Here is a 17,812-nt window from a genome sequence, read left to right as displayed (position 1 = left end):
CTGTTTCCTATAGTTAAAAGTCTCCTATAATTTGTCTCCTTGATTTCATCTCATTTTATTTTTACCTCACTTCCCCTATGACTCTCTATTTTGTTTCTTGAATTCCACATAGGAGTGAAATCGAATGATAATTGTCTTTCTCTGATTTATTTCACTTACCCTCCTACCCTCTAGTATGTTCCATTCGTATGGTTGCAAACAGTAAGATTTCATTTTTTGATGACAGAGTAATATTCTCTTGCATATATATATACCACATCTTTTTTTTTTTTTTTTTCCATTCATCTGTTTTTTTTTTTTTATTTTTTATTTTTTATAAACATATATTTTTTATATACATATATTTTTATCCCCAGGTCTGTGAATCACCAGGTTTACACACTTCACAGCACTCACCAAATCACATACCCTCCCCAATGTCCATAATCCCACCCCCTTCTCCCCAGCCCCCTCCCCCCGGCAACCCTCAGTTTGTTTTGTGAGATTAAGAGTCACTTATGGTTTGTCTCCCTCCCAATCCCATCTTGTTTCATTTATTCTTCTACCCACTTAAGCCTCCATGTTGCATCACCACTTCCTCATATCAGGGAGATCATATGATAGTTGTCTTTCTCTGCTTGACTTATTTCGCTAAGCATGATACGCTCTAGTTCCATCCATGTTGTTGCAAATGGCAAGATTTCATTTCTTTTGATGGCTGCATAGTATTCCATTGTGTATATATACCACATCTTCTTGATCCATTCATCTGTTGATGGACATCTAGGTTCTTTCCATAGTTTGGCTATTGTGGACATTGCTGCTATAAACATTCGGGTGCATGTGTCCCTTTGGATCACTACATTTGTATCTTTAGGGTAAATACCCAATAGTGCAATTGCTGGGTCATAGGGCAGTTCTATTTTCAACATTTTGAGGAACCTCCATGCTGTTTTCCAGAGTGGCTGCACCAGCTTGCATTCCCACCAACAGTGTAGGAGGGTTCCCCTTTCTCCGCATCCTCGCCAGCATCTGTCATTTCCTGACTTGTTGATTTTAGCCATTCTGACTGGTGTGAGGTGATATCTCATTGTGGTTTTGATTTGTATTTCCCTGATGCCAAGTGATATGGAGCACTTGGCATCAGGGAAATATCTATACATTTATCTTCCACCTTTATTTTTCTTTAAAATTTATTAGCTGAGGAACCTGAGTTATTTATCCTGCAGGAGGGCCCACAGTAGGCATAGATTGCTTAGATATACTGAAAAATGTGTCTTTGTCTCATATATTGCTGGTGGATTAGTAGTTAGATCCAGAGATTTGACCAGATTCAGATTTGATTTTTAATTTGAACCACCTGGGGCAAAGTGGTCATTTCTCTGATAAATTTGAAAAGAAGGAGTTGGGTATGCTCAACACAGCTCCTCTGGCTCTTCTTAGCCAGACTCCCCCTGGGTATACACGTTCCATTCTCCTCCTCCATGAAGTAAAATTTAAAAGGGGTCTTCCCTGGATGGGGTAGAGGATGGAGTATGTGGGGAGTAGGGAGAGCTACAGTTTTCTTGTACAATCTATGAATGGGTGGGCTAGTTTCCCTAATCCTGGGGTTCAGGATGAAGAAGTCCAATTACTAAATGATAAAGCCACATCTATCAATATCAACTTATCAGTAGTGTTGTTATTTTGACCTCTCACTTACCTTATTCCTTTGCATTATTTCTCAATTGATTAAGAACTCAGACAGAGAATGGGGTGGGTATATTTATTGGAGCCTTTAAACTCTACAGCAACCACCAATGATAAATGGACTAGCTAGTTGTGTTAGATAAGCTTCTGTGCCTGCCTTGTCTACAGGTCATATTAAGAGTTGGCCATATTGGGCGCCTGGGTGGCTCAGTTGTTTAATCACCTGCCTTTGGCTCAGGTCGTGATCCTGGGGTCCTCAGATGGAGTCCCACATTGGGCTCCTTGCTCACTGGGGAGTCTGCTTCTCCCTCTCCCTTTGCCCCTGCCCCCACTCCCACTCATGCTTGCTTGCTCTCTCTCAAATGAATAAGTAAATAAAATCTTAAAAAAAAAAGTTGGCCATATTTACTATATTCCTCTCATTCCCTCACTCCTGGGCAATAGCTAACTGGGCCTGACCCAAAGCTGTCAGTTAGGTGCTCACTCTCTTTATCTTTCAGGAAATTCTCCTAAGACACAGTGACTTTAATCACTTGATAGTAGGTGCTTAAGCTGGATTGGGAGAGCCATTTTCTGGCCCTGTGCCTTGCTGATAAGTAGGCACAGAGACTCAGCTTCAGGAAAGGAGTATGGACCAAGCACACAGATGTGGGGAGAGATAAACGATCAGGAGACCTTTGAGAATCAGAGGCAGAAGATGGGCTCTTTGACCTTCTTATTGTAGTCCCACAGGATTTTTTTTAGATCTTACAGTTAGTGAGATAGTCACTTCTCCCTAGGTTGATGATATGGAAGGAATTGTACTCACTGGACTTGCTGATGAGACAGCACTGTTAGTTTTCTGGAAGAACTTTCATGATAGGCTCACTTGGGGTAGAAGCTGAGAAGCCGAGGAATCTGAGTATGGACAAAACATTGGCTGGAGCAAGGAAAAGCATTTTCTTAGTCTGGAGAGAAAAGGAAGAAAGAGAGTCAGAGTGTGTGGGGTAGAGTTTGTGATGTTGGTGTTAAATTTCCCATGGCCAACCCTCTGAAACTTTAGAGTTCTGATCTCTTGAAACAGGAAGTTGTCAGTGTTCTTAGCGAAGACTGATGAAGGGATTGTGCTTGACACCCAGATTCATTTGGAGGAATGAAGGCAGCCCAAGGGAGTATAGGAGCCTTGAGAGAGAGAGAGAGTGTAAGGAAGTAGATCAGAGTGTGTAGAACTTTGGGCTTGAAACCGAGGTTTAGAACTAACTAACCTGATGATATTGGTCACTTGGGATGTGAGCGTCCTTCACTTCCTCTTTTAGAAGGCAGGGTCCTGTAATCGACACAAAGACCCCAAAGCTTTGATCATATTGCTCCTCAAATTTGTCATCTTTGCCAGGCTATCCTATCATCATAGTTATGTCCCCCTGCCCTCAGGTAGCGTGTCACCACCAGGAGCTCCTTGTTATAGCTCACTTAGGTCTCTCTCCACGACCTCAAAGGAAGAGGTGTTTGGGGCAGATCTTCCTTCCCCTCACAGGTCTCTTCCTCTTGTCTCTCCCAAATTACCAGCAGCCTAAGTGATTATGTGCAGGTTTCTTCACCGAAGAGTTGAAGCAATTTCAGGAGGGAGAGTCAGTGTCAAAGAAGGGAAGGATATAGTGCTCCTAACTTTTTTTTTTTTTTTGAGACTTTTTCTTTAGTTCTCAAAGGGATGCTATGTACAGATCCAGATCCTTCAGACTCCTTGGATTTTAGCTGGATAACTTTTTCTTCTCGGGCCTCCTTTTAAAATTTGTCCCATTTGAAACCCCACTAGTTTCCAGACCAGTCATAGGAAGGGATCTCACTTCTTGGGTCTTCTCTCTCTCCAAATTCACCATCCTTACCCCAGCCCAACATTCCTAGTCTCACTGTGCCAATCTGAGGGGAGCCTCAAGGACATTAAGCTAGTTCAAAATGAAGCCTGTTGTCACCCAAGTCTTGCAGAACTGTGCGTATAGGGGAGGAGGTGGTGCGTGGGAGGGAAGAACTCCTGAGTCTGTAGTGGTTGTGGATTTAGGTCTTCCTGGCCAGATTTCCTTTTCCATATTCCTATATGTGTGAGCAGCAATCATGTCAGTTCATTTGATTAATAGAATTGTTATATTAGCTCATCTACTGCTCCCAGGAACAGACATTAATTTTTAGAGAGTACAATCTAGACTCATATTGAAAAAGGATATATTTCCTCAATTAGAAGGACATCTCGCCTTTTTCCCAGAGTGAGTGGGCCCCATTATTGTTCAGAAAAGAGGTCTGGTTTCTTTCCTGCTCTGCCTGGGAAGCTATTGAAAGAATAAATAAGCTATATTATCCTTTAATGGCTCCTCCCTCTTGGTAATTCAGGAAGGGCTCCAGACTCAATAAATTGTTTCAGTAGTCTTCTTTGGGAGCTGGGGTAGCTGCCAATTCTTTTATAATAAACCCACCTTCATTTATATTAACCAAGATAGTGTCTGTTCCTTGCAACCAACTGAACCTTGTCTAGAAGAGAAAGGGGTTTTGTCAAGTAGGTTTGCAAGCAATAGAGCCTCAAAGAATGTGCATACTCTCTAGCTTTGCCGCATGGTGTCAAGTGGCAAAGATTCTTTCATCCTGGGCAGAGCAGTGTGGTGAAGCCTGGCCAGCTTGAGTGGTCTTCTGCTTATTGCAAAAAAGTGACACCTGAGTAGCACCCAATATAATACAGGCCTGAAGATTTATGGGTAGAATGTGAGGATCCCCTGGCATGACTTCTTGTTCTGCCATGTCTGGTAGTAAAGGTTACTTAAAATATTAGCGTAATTCTAGATTAATTCACCAAGGGTTCAAACTCTTCTGGTATGAAGATTTGGGTCAGTTCACCTAGTACAGAAACTGTAAGCAGTGTAAGTACTGGTTAAGAGCCTAGGCTACGTGAAATGCACTATAGAGGATAGACAAATTAAAGATCAGTTTTACTTCTAAAATTCAACCATCAATTTCTCATCCAGATGCCATGGGATTTTATTTAAATTTAGCTTATTTTTATTTTATTTTGTATATGCTTTTAAAAGATTTTATTTATCTGAGAGAGAGAGTGCCTGGGGAGGGGCAGAGAGAGAGGGAGAAGGGAAGCAGACACCCTGCTGCACATGGAGACCAAGGCATGGCTCGTTTCCTGATGCTGGCCTCGATGATCTTCTGACACTGGGCTCAGTCCCAGGACCTAGAGATTATGACCTGAGCCAAAACCAAGAGTCCAGTGCTTAACCAATTGAGCCACCCAAGTGGCCTCGTAATATTTAACTCAATCTGTCTTCTGAGTTTTTAATTCTAGTCGTAACCAACTTCTCCTCTCTCTTTCCCTCTTCCTTGTAACATTTGACATTTCAAATCTTTCCAATTTACTTTGCCCTCTCATTCTAATGGTCCTTGATTGACTGGAAGGATGTGAGAGGGAGTCCCTCACCTGAGGATCACGAGCTTCAGTCAAAGACTTGGTTAGTATGTGCCACTTTCTGAGAGTTGTGTCAGGAGGTCTTTCTATGCACCCCTTCCCCAAGATCCAGGTCCCACAAGGTTTGTGCACTACATGGGGAAGCCAGGGTTTCCCAATGGTTATTGCTTTTGGTTTCAACCAAGATGCTATGTGTTGGCCTCTTGAGGCATCTTATAGAGGCTCAGGTCCTAGATTGAACCTGGGATCATGATGGGGGGGAGGGGCTTAAATTGTTCAGCCATAGAGAAAGCTTATCTCTGCCTCCCCTTCACTCATTGCATAGATAAAACAAAGCAAGTCCTATGAGGAGCCTACGCAAAGGGTTATTTCAGGGGAGGGAATGGACACAAAGCAAAGCAGCACATTCCTTCCTTTCCTTTCTCAAATTTTGTGGTTGAGGTATCACCATAGTCTACAGGCTCTCCTTCAGGGTGGGCACATCTGGCAATGCATATGAGGGGGACTCCTCTTGGACAGGTGAGCTGGCTTCCGGGTAACGCCAGGCAGCATCAATGACACCAGCAGGAGGGTTCACTACTCCAAACACCGTAGTCCTGGCCTGTGACCAAATTTGGCCCATGTGCTGTGTTTCCCCCATTCCTGTCATTGCTTCTCACTGGTCTCTCTGTCCCCAGGTTGCCAATCAGAAGCAGGCACTTAATTCTCATGAACACATTTACTCCTAAGGCTGTCATTGCAAGCACAATTTATTTGCTTAGCAAAGCAAATTTTGTGTTTTCTTCAATTAACAAATCTGTATTGGGCACCTTCGTATTCCAGGCTCTTGGGTGCTTAGCATTTGTTCTAAAACTAAGAACACAAATATCTGTGGTAACCAGTTGTGGGTAGGTGCAAGGTCACATTTACTTTTTTACTCAAAACTGCATGCTCCAATCTAAACATGTTCATCCTTCTCATAACCCTCACCTCCCTTTTCCAGGGTGAGGCAGTCTTGCAGTAAACATCCTGAGCATTTTTACAAGAAGGGATCTTGTTAACTTCAACAGTTATTACAATACTTCCCCCAAAAGGATAAGATCAACAATAATAGGGACATCTGAGGGGCGCAGTCACTAAGTGTCCGAGTCTTGATTTCAGCTCAGGTCGTGATCTCAGGATTGTGAGATCAAGCCCTGAGTTGGGCTCCTCACTCAGAGTGGAGACTGCTTGAGGGTCTCTCCCCCTCTCCCTTGCCCCTGCCACTCACACTCTCTCTAAAATAAATAAATAAATAAATAATTAAAACAAGAATATTCCCACCATCAAGGTAAACCATGTTGAAAAGTATATATTTTTGGCAGTGCTGATCCAGGTCCTGAAGCATTCCAGAAAGTACTCCAGAATGTATCCTTCTCTACCAATTTGAAATGGTCCCAAACACTGATGGAGGAAATCACTTCTCCACTAATGCTTTGTGATTTCATTCACACTGATCCTCTCCTGCAGGATTTGGCTTTCAAGTGAAATGAAAGATTTCTTTGTGTCATCTCTCAGAGAAACCTGTGTTATTGTTATTGGTAGCATTTGGCGTGGCTCATTCACCCCCATAGTATTAACTAGAGTAGTTAATTCACTAGGGGTGGTATTAACTAGGGGTGTGTAGGTCAGTAGAGTAGCCACTTGCCACATGTGATGTTAAGCTTTTGAAATGTGGGTTGTGTGATTGGGGACTTAATTTTCATTGTAATTTGTTTTATTTTTATTTTTTTTTACACAGGCTCCACACTGGGAGTGGGACTTGAATTTACCACCCTGAGATCAAGACCTGAGTTAAGAATCAGATGCTTAGCTGACTGAGGACCCCAGGTGCTCCCTTTACTTGTACTTTAAATTTTTAAACAGCAACATGTGGCTAGTAGCTGTCATGTTGGACAGTGCCAGGCTAGAGAAATCCCGAGACAAATCTAGGAAAACGGGTTTTGGATCACATTGTTGGTATTACGCTTTACCAGGTGGCACTCTTATCTGACTTCCCAAGAGTCCTTCAACCCCTAACTTAATTGCAAGGAACAATTTCAATTCTTTGTTGGAGGATTTACATTGTAACTCTACCACCTTTATAAGTACAGTAGCATCCAGAAGTTACAGTTCTCTATTTTTATAAACTTTCTTATTCTAGTTGGAACCATGTAAGTATATGGTTTCCTCAATATATTGCACAAATTTTCCAGTATGGAAGTATTAGACAGTAAATATTTCCTTTTTCTTTCTCTTTTCCCACTCTCTCTCTCCCCACTTACTCCAAGAGTGAGAAGGATCAACACTTCTCCCCCCACCTTTCCTGCCTTCCTCTTTGTCCTCCGCCCCCATGCCCCACCTATGGCCATCCTTCTTTCCTTTCCCTCTTTCTTTCTTTTTAAACATAAATCTCTAGCCCATATCAGTAGGACCGCTCCAGTCCCCTCTTGCATTCCCCCACCTACATTAGCTTCCAAGCTAACTGAACTTTGGCTGACTCTCGTGCCTCCAAGACCAGCCCCATCTCCTCCCCCTGGTCTCACTACTTAGTCCAGGGCCTGAAGCAGCCCTGGGTACCCCTGTGGGGTGAGAGAGCTTAGATGTGGCTTAGATGTAACTTGGTGACAACAGGTTGTCTTAACCCTTATGTCCTGATGGTTCAATTAATATTTCCTTCATCTAACTCCCCACAATAAGGAGGAGTCATGATTTATCTGCAGCTCCCACAAACAGGCAAATTAATTAGCTGGCAGTGGACTCATTTTGTATAGTATATTACCTCCATGAGATTCAGTGCATTACTGTGATACTATCCCATTTTACAGGACAGGGTGTGATACCAAAAAGCTGGGGTACCAGCCTCAAGGACAATCTCATCAGTCTTAGGGATCCTTCTCACTCTTGGAGTAAGTGTGTAAGCTTGCAGACCTATCAAAACATGGTTACCCTTTTCAGAGCCTCACCACTGCCATACCTGGCTGGGTTGGTAAATGATTATTCATACAGTCTGGTTCTGAGAGCTTTCTCTTCTGCTTCTAGAATCCACTGGATCCGAATAGGATAAGAAATATTTCATAGGGTACTTTGTGTCGCGCAGTACCGCTAAACGACGCCAGTTGCCTTCGAGCAGGATGGGATGACAGAGCCAAGGCTGTTCTCTGCCAGGGTAAAGCTTACTTCTCTCACTTCCCTAGCTGAATTGATTAGCAACTCTCTCCTTTTTTAGACACCAAACAAATGAGTTATTTTTCAAACAAAATCTTACAACTAAGCACCACCAACTCATGCAGTGCTGAATCTTATAAGCCACATTGTTTCCAAGTTGTGATAGATTCTGGGTAGCTCATAATGGCTTCTCCTTCCTTGGGCCCAGCCTGAGATAAACGGGGGGGTGGGGGTGTGTGTCTTTGTACTAAGACAAATGTGGCTACGGGACCCCAACTATACAGAGTTTCCTGGTAGTCGCCACTGGTCTGAATCACCGCCCATGGCATCATAGTGCAGCCTGTCCTCCAGGCTCCATCGCATCTCTCTGTCTAAAGGGCTGCCCTGTGAGAGGTAGCGCACACCATTCCCTAACAATCTGCCCTGTCCTTTATTATGTGGGTGGCAGAATATGGTCATGGATCAGAGGCTGTAGTTGAGAAAGGCTATAGAGCTGAAGGTAGAGGGTTGCAGTGGTTTGTTGGTGGCTCTGTGGTTATTTGGTGAAGAATGCAAGCTCAGATCCAGGCGAGGCTAAGGCCTTCCCTGTCAGAGCCCACTGAGTTCCTCAAATTACAGAAGGAGGTTCAATAGAGTCTATTCAGTAATTGTTCTAGGATTTTTGCCTTTTGGAATGTCCCAGGACATTTTTGCAGGAAAAGCTCAACTCCCACGTCCTGACTGTTGGCACATACTCCAGAACCGTGGGCTTCTGCCAACCTCGGTCTCATCCCAGGTGTGTGGTACTCGGATGTGCCTCAGCCAAAACATCCATTCGTGGCATACTGATTTACCTCATTGTTAACATTTTTCTGCCCCTAATCCTTTTGGTAGGTGTCTCTCTGTATAATGGTTTCCTAGAGCTGCCATAACAAATGTCCACAAACTTAGTGGCTTAAAACAATAGAAATTTATTCCCTTCTAGTTCTGGAGGGCAGAGGTCCAAATCAGTGTTGGTAGGGCTACACACCATTGGAGGTTCGGAAGGAGAATCTCTGATGGCTGCTGGCGATCCTCAGTGTTCATTTTTTTGGTGACTGCTTTCCAATCTCTGTCTCAATCTGCATAACACCTTTTTCTTTTTCTGTAGCTGTATTTTCTCCTTTTCTTACATGGGCACCATTCACTGGATTTAGGACCCATTTTAAAACTAGGATGGTCTCTGATAAGACTCAACTACCAGATAAGGTCACATTCACAGATATCAGAGGTTAGAACTTGGACATATCTTTTTTGGGGATGCTATTCAACTCACCAAAAATATGAGAAAATAATAGTGGTTTGATTTAATAGCATGCCTGATTTTTATAAAAAGGCATCCCCAAACCTCTTGGTTATAGTATACCATTCCAGGATCTTCCATCCATTTGGGGATTTTGATTTCTGGATTCAATTCAGATTCTTACTTCCTGTTGCCCCAAACTTACAGCTCTCTTAATTGTCAGTGACACAGAGCTCCGTCATTGTGTAGAATGGCCTTACCCCTTCCGTAGACAGGATGTCTATGACAAAGGGTGGAAGGTAGTGCCTGTCCACTGAGGGTCATTCCCTGTTAAATGCATGGTTCTGCCTGTGTTGCACATTGTTACTTTTGATTCAAGAATTAAGTCCCTGAAGGATGCCCCAGTTTGTCTGGGCAGCTGAAGGTGAGGTTCAGGGTCATGGATGATTCTTGTATGATTAACTAACATAGCCATCCCTCATCCTTTCTTAGATCCCCCTGACCCATTTAATAATTAAAGACTGTTAGTCTGTATTGCAACGTGAGACAGAGCATTCCCATTTACAAAACAGCCCTGCAAGCTCCAGTGAATCTTTCCACTAGCTTTTGTGGTAGAATCACAATCAGTTGTTTTCAAAAACAACATAATTCTCAGAGGCTGGAAGCATTGCCTTAATCTAAAACTCCAAGTATTTCTACTATATTTTTCCTGCTTGGATCTGCCTCTTTCCCTCCCTGCCCCAAATCATCTGTGAGAGAGGCAGAAATTACAGAGACCTCAGGTCTTATCTTTCTTTCTGACTTACAGGGCATCAGGGGTAGAACTGGCCAGACTGTGACTTGTGACCTGGCCAGGGCCAGTTACCAAAGCTTCTCTGAACCCTATTCAAAGTATGTGGCCTTTTTGGATAATCCAAGAGATGGAATGTGTAAGAATTCCAAGGTGGAGCATATGCCAACTCTAAAACCCAAACACCCCATTAGCAGCTGTTCTTTGTTGTTATGGGAGGTAATTATTGCATATGCTTTCCTACCAGTTGCAGGCTTAAGTGCCACTACTTCTTAACCTGTCTGCCGGATTCCTTGTAGCTGGTCCCCAGAACTGATGGTGCTTACTCTTTCAGTGACTCTGCCACTTTTGTTTCAGGGGATTTTTGGAACATCATATAGTAGGGCACCTGACCGCTGAGAAAAGAAGAAAAAAAAAAACCAAGGATGCAGAATGATACCACCTGAGTCACCATAACCTGTTCTGTAGCTCTCAGAGATTTCCTTTTACCCTCATCTCATTGAAAGTGAAGGGAACATCCAACTGTTCTTGATACTGGCAGAGACAGAGAGCTGTCTGTGAGCAGATCTTTGTTAAGCAGTATATTCTAGGCCCTGTGAAAAGTACAGCGGATTTTCTTTTCTTTTTTTTTAAATAGAGCCATTTTTTTCCTCATAGTATGCCAAATTCTAGGAAGGGGATGGGCTAGTGTATTTTTTTTTTTTTAAGATTTTATTTATTTGACAGAGATCACAAGTAGGCAGAGAGGCAGGCAGAAGAGAGAGAGGAGGAAGCAGGCTCCCCGAGGAGCAGAGAGCCCAATGCGGGGCTCGATCCCAGGACCCTGGGAATCATGACCTGAGCCGAAGGCAGAGGCTTTAACCCACTGAGCTACCCAGGTGCCCCAACCTTGTTTCAGGATTTTAAAGGGTGTGTTGGCCCTACCACCATAGCATTCCACAAATTTTTGCAAGATCCATTATATTTGGGCAACTGTTAATTTAATTGTCTACATCTGCAAGGTGTCTTCAGGCTCTATTAACTTTTCCTGCAGAGAATTTCATACTTCCCACAGAATTAACTGGGGAGGCCATTGAGGGGAGCAACCTATGTAAAGGGATACTGTGAAATGATGGTGATTAATTAATGGATATCTTAGTTTCCATGGGTTATTAAATTACCACAATCTGTGGCTTAAAACAACAGAAATATATTCTATCAGAATTCTGGGAGGCTGAAAGTCTGAAATCAAGGTGTTGCTGGGCCATGCTCCCTCCAAAGCTTCTAGGGAAGAACTCTGAATGTGTCTTGCAGCTTCTAGTCTCTCCAGGCATTCCTTGGCTTCTGGCAGCGTAACTCCAGTCTCTGTCTCCGTTATTACATGGCATTCTGTGTGCCTCATGTCTTCTTCTTTTTATTTTTTTTTCCCCTCATGTCTTCTTATAAGGACACCATTCCTATTGGATTAAGGTCCTCTGTTTCTTTAGTATGATCTCCTCTTAACTTGATTACATCTGCAAAGACCCTGTTTCCAAATAAGAACATATTCATGGGCATCAGAGGTTAGGACTTGAACATACCTTTTTCAGGAGACACAAAAAAACCTACTCCAGTGGGTTTCTACTTTTCAAGCCCACACCAAGGAGTTTGAGGGAGTAGTTGCAGCCACACCCCAGAAGTCTTTAAGATCAGGTTACACTGCCTTAGAGGGTTTCATTCTGCATCTTTGTTTTCTTTTTTCCTTATCCTAATTGGAAACTGCAACATGGTTTCTTCTTGGATACTCCATGATCAAGGTTACACGACCATAATTTCTATCAGTCTGGGCTTTGTTAACTCAGAGCATTCTTCTGGGTTGCCTCAAGTTATTTTTATCCATCTCAAGGGCTTCACTTTTCCAGCATCAGTCAGTTCCTATTACTTTTATACCTAAGGTTTTAGAGAGACCCATAGAATCATCAGTAGCTTTATTGTTAAGTTTTAAGCTCCTCCTTGCTCTGCATATCCAGAGAGGGATTTAGCAGGTCTTTAAAAATACCTACCCATGTAGTCTTGCTTCTAAATGCACTGGACTCCCTTAGCATTACTCCTCAAAGCTGATGATTCTTTCACAGCCTTTCTCTAGAAGATAATTTTAATTGACTAATTCTAGCAGTGCTGAGATATCCACTTTTCCTCCCATACCATCCATGTTTCTAGGGAAGGGCAAGAAGTAGGCCTAATTTGTTAAAATGTAATTTTCAGCTCTCTTGTCACCGCTGGGTGAAGGAACCCAGGCTAAAGCTTACCAATGCAGGATACTTTCCTAGCCATATAATTTCATTCTGGAATGGCCATGTAACCCAGTAGAAGGCAAGTGGATTCTGGGAGGCTTCTGGAAAATAGATGTCCTAAATTTTATTTATTTGTTTAAAGATTTTATTTGTTTGACAGAGAGAGAGAGAGATAACAAGTAGGCAGAGAGGCAGGCAGAGAGAGAGAGAGGGGCTCTACCCCAGGACCCCAAGGACTACAACCTGAGCTGAAGGCAGAGACTTAACCCACTGAGCCACCCAAGTGCCCCAGATGTCCTAAATTTTAAGATGGGCCCTTCTTTTCTCCTGACCTTGTATACTGATATAAGACCTGAAACTGCTGTAGCCTCCTTATGCCTAGTTTGGGGATAAAGCTGACTCCTGAAATGAAGCTGCACGGTTGAGAGAACGGTAAAGAACTAGATTTGAAGCTGTGACTGACCTACATTTAATCATCACTCTACAATGGGCTTTTCCAATTAGGTGCAGATTGGGTTTCTTGTTTCTAAGAACTAAACTGGGTTTTCTATTCCCCTGGTTTGAAAGCATTTTATCTGGCACATCCTGATGGGTCTGTCTGAGCAGATGGAACGTCCAATGGTAGAGACAGCGAAGGGAGTCTTTCCTCGGTGTTAAGCACAGGGCTCAAGCTCCATAACCTCCTGTTTGTAGAAGTCAGTCATCAACTTAGCATCCCCGGAAATCTGGCAATAGCTGCCATCCTCTGGGGTATTTTTGTGTCAGACTGCAGCTCCCTTGCATTAACTATGCCCAGTGATAGTTATGGTTTCTTCCATAGTTATCAAGTGGCCCTCACAGACTGGGTGAGGAGAGGGGTCAGGATCAATGGATTGCTTGGACTCCTGAGCCTATAGTCAGTTTACCACATTTTGCTAAAGACAGGAGAGGGCATTTTCCAATCTGATGGCATTACCAATTCATGAGCCACCGTAACTGGACCTTCTAGGGACACACTCTCTCCCTCTACAGCAGCAGTTTCAAATTTTCTTCATCCTTTGCAGATATTCTCAGCTATTTCTAGAGAAAATTAAACAAACAAACAAACTCCAGGCTGGAGCCACAACCAACCTGCACGGAAACAAAGACATACCAGCACCTACAATAACCCTTTTAAGGGTTCAAAGGAAGAGCTGTCTTGCCTGCCCTCCAGGCTTAGGGTGTAAGAGCTAGGTGTGGCTGGGGCTTTACCACTGAAGCACCAAAAAAAGGGAGGTATGACAACTAGAAGAAAGAAAACAGGGCAAAGCTACCCAACAGTAAGAACTAGAGAGGCAGTAAAGGAGGCCTGTGGCTAAACCCTGGCGATGACTTTTGGAAAATACCAGAGGATGCCCCGCCTGCCGGTGCGCACGGAGCAGCCTGTGTGGTCAGGAAGCGAGGCCAACACCCTAAACAGTCTTGAGTCTGTATGTGTAGCATCGCACAGCCTCCCTGCCTACCGCGCCCAACCCCGGGGGGCACGAATACAGTCCTCAGGGGCGTGGGAGGCCAAAGGCCGTGGCTGTGGAAGCCCCTCAGGTTATCCTTGTGCCGTGCTTACATAGTTTCTCTACCCACTCGATGTGCACAACAGAATTTTCCACGGCTCACCCTCTGCAGTGGTGGGAGTACATTCCAGAAAGAGGCACACCAGAGAGCTGTGGCGAAGGAGGGGAATTCAAACTTACAGGGAGAGAGTTTGGGGAAGCGGGGCGGATACGAGGCCGACCAGCTTCCCTGCAAAGGCCCCCCGGGGCGGAGCAGCAGAAGGGGGGGCGCTTCCGAAGGACCCCGCCGCCGCCATCCCGCCCCCGCTCCCCTTCCCGCCTCCCGGGAGGGCCCGCTCCGCCTGCCTGAGTCACGGCTGGAGCTGGGGAGGAGCCGGGGAAAGGAGGCCCCAGCCCAGAGTGCAGCCCGCGGCCGAAGGGAGAGCAGGCAGGACGGTCGGGGATCATGGGGGAGAGCGCGCTGGAGCCGGGGCCTGGGTCCGCAGCAGCGGCTGGGGGCCCGGTGCATGCCGTGACGGTGGTGACGCTGCTGGAGAAGCTGGCCACCATGCTGGAGGCGCTGCGGGAGCGGCAGGGGGGCCTGGCTCAGAGGCAGGGCGGCCTAGCGGGCTCTGTGCGCCGCATCCAGAGCGGCCTGGGCGCGCTGAGCCGCAGCCACGATACCACGAGCAACACACTGGCGCAGCTGCTGGCCAAGGCGGAGCGCGTGGGCTCACACGCGGATGCCGCGCAGGAGCGCGCGGTGCGCCGCGCGGCCCAGGTGCAGCGGCTGGAGGCCAACCACGGGCTGCTCGTGGCGCGCGGGAAGCTCCACGTCCTGCTCTTCAAGGTCAGTGACCTTAGGCGTCCCCCGCCTCCCGACCACCATCTGGGGCCTCCTTCCCTCCCGTCCCCCGCCTGGCTACCACACCCGCATTCCTCACCCCACCCGGCGGAGCGGACTTCCAGAGCCGCACCCACTTCCCACCACGCTGCCCCATTCCCTGAACCCAGCCTGGCCAACCAGAGTTCGCCCAGCTCAGCTCAGGCCACGTCCACCGAATTTGCTCCAAGTCGCAGCCCATCCCCGAACGGTGGCGGAAGTGCGTCCCGCGACAGTTCGACTGTTCTCTGTCTCCGATTCTTGCCCCTGCTACCACCGTCCTGTGTAAGCAGGTCCCACGTACTTTGCAAACTTTAGTAGTTCGCCCAGTAGCTCTTCCTCCCTCTCCCTGCTGCCCCCTACTTTCCCACGCCTCCCTTTGCTTTGCCACTCGGGCTGCGGAGGCCAGGGGTGGGGCGGGTTCTCCGGTGTAGTTATGGAGTGAGACTTATGCCGCTGCGCGGGGTAGGGGATTGCCAGTGTCAGCGCTGTGTTCATCACATGCAGGAGGAGGCCGAAATCCCAGCCAGCGCCTTCCAGAAGGCGCCAGAGCCCTTAGGCCCAGCCGACCAGTCCGAGCCCGGCCCAGAGCAGCCTGAGGGTGAAGTTGAGGAGAGCTCGGACGAGGAGCCCGTGGAGTCCAGGGCTCGGCGGCTGCGGCGCACCGGGTTGCAGAAGGTACAGAGCCTGCGAAGAGCCCTGTCCGGCCGGAAAGGCCCTGCAGCACCAACGCCCACGCCGGTCAAGCCACCTCGCCTTGGGCCTGGCCGGAGCGCTGATGGCCAGCCTGACGCCCGGCCCGCGCTGGAGCCCAACCTGGAGTCAGAACCTCCACAGGACACCGAGGAAGATCCCGGGAGACCTGGGACAGCGGAAGCCGCAGTGCTTCAAATAGAGAGCGCAGCCTAATGGCCCGTGCCTCTCCGGTGCCTATGCCCTGTCCCAAAATAAATCCTCCCTTTCAGAATGCAGCCTTCACACCCAAATAAGGAGTGAATCCTGCATCCACAGCCCCACTCTGATTTGCCTCTCCCAGTTCCTTGAGGCTAGACTGTCCTCTTGAGAAAGGAGCAGCCACTCTAACCTGCTTGCCCCCACTGTCAATAAAAGTACCGTCACCTAATCTGGACTCCATGTGAAGGGGCGCGGGGCCGGGGCCGGGGGGAGCCTGCAAGGCCCAAGACAGATGTTAGAACCTGGAATGTGGCTTCAACTTCAGAAAGATCACTGAGTCGTTTCTTAGGTTCCCAGTGAATCTTGGGCTCTGGTGAGTGGCACATAGAAATACCCTGTTGGCCACCTGCTTCTAGAACACTTTACTCCCAGAGAAGCAGCCAGTATAGTCTTTTGCTGTTGGTGCTCAGTAAATGTCAACAAGTGGTTTTCCCCTTAGTTTCTTCTCCCTTTCTTCCTCTTAAAGATTGGGTTTTCCTTTATTCTCAGACCCCTTCTCATTCCAGGTACTTCTCTGTGAATATTTTCTCCCCGGCCTTTCCCACCAGCCACACACACTCTCTGTGGTTGAAATGTACCTCAGCTCACTGTGTCCAAAGCAAGCAATCTATCTCTTAAGTCCAATTTCAATTTTAGAGATAATTACTGGGCACTTACTATGTGTCGTTCGAAATTGCTCCTTCTTGTGTTTTCGTTACCCAGGAATGGGCACTGTCCTCCACACAGAGACCTGGGAGTCCTCCTGGGTTCCTCTCCCTCTCTTGCACTCCCCTCCCACTGGGAAACAGTTATCCTATTGTTCTGACCTCTGCGGTCTGACCTCTTTTTAGAGACCCAGCGCCTTATCTTTCACCTATTATTTGAACTGCCTGTCTGATCCCATCATTCTCCTGATTCAGACCCTTCAGTGGCTCCCCATCACCTTCAGAATAAAGTGAGTTCTTAAATATTCCTTCAACATCTTTAACATAACTTTTCGTGATCTGACTTCTGCCCATTTTTGTAGCCTCACTGCATGCCACTCCCTCTCATTCTGCAACTGAATTACACTGAGCTTCAGGCTCTCATTCTCATCTCTATTCTAATGCAAAACCCAGCAAGGAAACTGAGTTTCAGGCCCAGATGCGTCTCTGCCCTGCCACCAGCACCACCCACACCTCAGTACTAACTGCCCATGGTGATTGTTTGCCATTATTCTTCCCACACGGTTCCAAAGACTGCGGCTCCTCTGCTCTAGGGATTGTTTTATTAATTTCTGTATTCCCCACACCATATACCATGCCTGGCCCACAGTAAGCCCTTGTGAAGCAAGAGCATCACAGAAGAAGTGAGAAGTGCGAGGAGATGAGCTGGGGATGGGAGCCGGTCATCAGCCCATTCATTCAGTTATTGTCATAAAAAACATTTTTGAGTACCTCATGTATTCTGGGTCCATCCTATGTCTTGTGAACAGCAAGATGACAATCCTGAGGCCTTCAAGGATTTCAGAGTTTAGGGAGATACAAACATGAATGATGTGAGAATAGCGATTGTTATACGTGTTATTTTGAGAGGAAAGACAGAGGGATACAACCTAACCTAAAGGAGGAGAAGTGAGGAATGTTTAAGGCATTGTTCTTGGAAAAGGTAAATAAATGATGGAAAACAGGAACGGTGAGTGGCAGGAGAGTTCAGTTCCTTCATCTATTAAATGGGGTAATGATAACCCCTGTTGGACTGCTAGGAGGGTTCATTTATGTAAGTGTCTAGTAAAGTGCCTGGAGCAGAGTTGGGTTCATTCATCCAGTTATTCAACAGGTATTTACTGAACTTGGAGTTTCTGCCAGGCACTGTTTTAAGAGCTGGGGATATAGTGGGACATAAGAAAGACAAGATCCCTGCGTTTGTGGATTATGTAG

General features: G+C 46.1%; 1 protein-coding gene and 1 long non-coding RNA gene across 2 annotated transcripts in view; both read left to right on the top strand.

The window, feature by feature from the left end:
* Positions 1-7,224, top strand: part of LOC131808556 (uncharacterized) — a 40,188-nt gene extending 32,964 nt beyond the window's left edge. The window contains exon 3 of the long non-coding RNA XR_009344829.1: positions 6,861-7,224. This is a non-coding gene — a long non-coding RNA (uncharacterized LOC131808556). The remainder of the gene's footprint in view (positions 1-6,860) is intronic.
* Positions 7,225-13,648: 6,424 nt separating this feature from the next.
* CAVIN3 (caveolae associated protein 3) lies at positions 13,649-16,083 on the top strand. Its single transcript, XM_059134628.1, has 2 exons — positions 13,649-14,927; positions 15,468-16,083. Exons 1-2 carry the CDS (start codon positions 14,544-14,546, stop codon positions 15,867-15,869), a joined length of 786 nt encoding a protein of 261 aa, XP_058990611.1. The 5' UTR covers positions 13,649-14,543; the 3' UTR covers positions 15,870-16,083.
* The last annotated feature ends 1,729 nt before the right edge of the window (positions 16,084-17,812 follow it).

The sequence above is a fragment of the Mustela lutreola genome, chromosome 1 (assembly GCF_030435805.1).
Source record: "Mustela lutreola isolate mMusLut2 chromosome 1, mMusLut2.pri, whole genome shotgun sequence".
Taxonomy (NCBI): Eukaryota; Metazoa; Chordata; class Mammalia; order Carnivora; family Mustelidae; genus Mustela; species Mustela lutreola.
The sequence above is the reverse complement of the archived record's forward strand: the minus strand, read 5'-3'. Positions and strand labels throughout refer to the sequence as shown.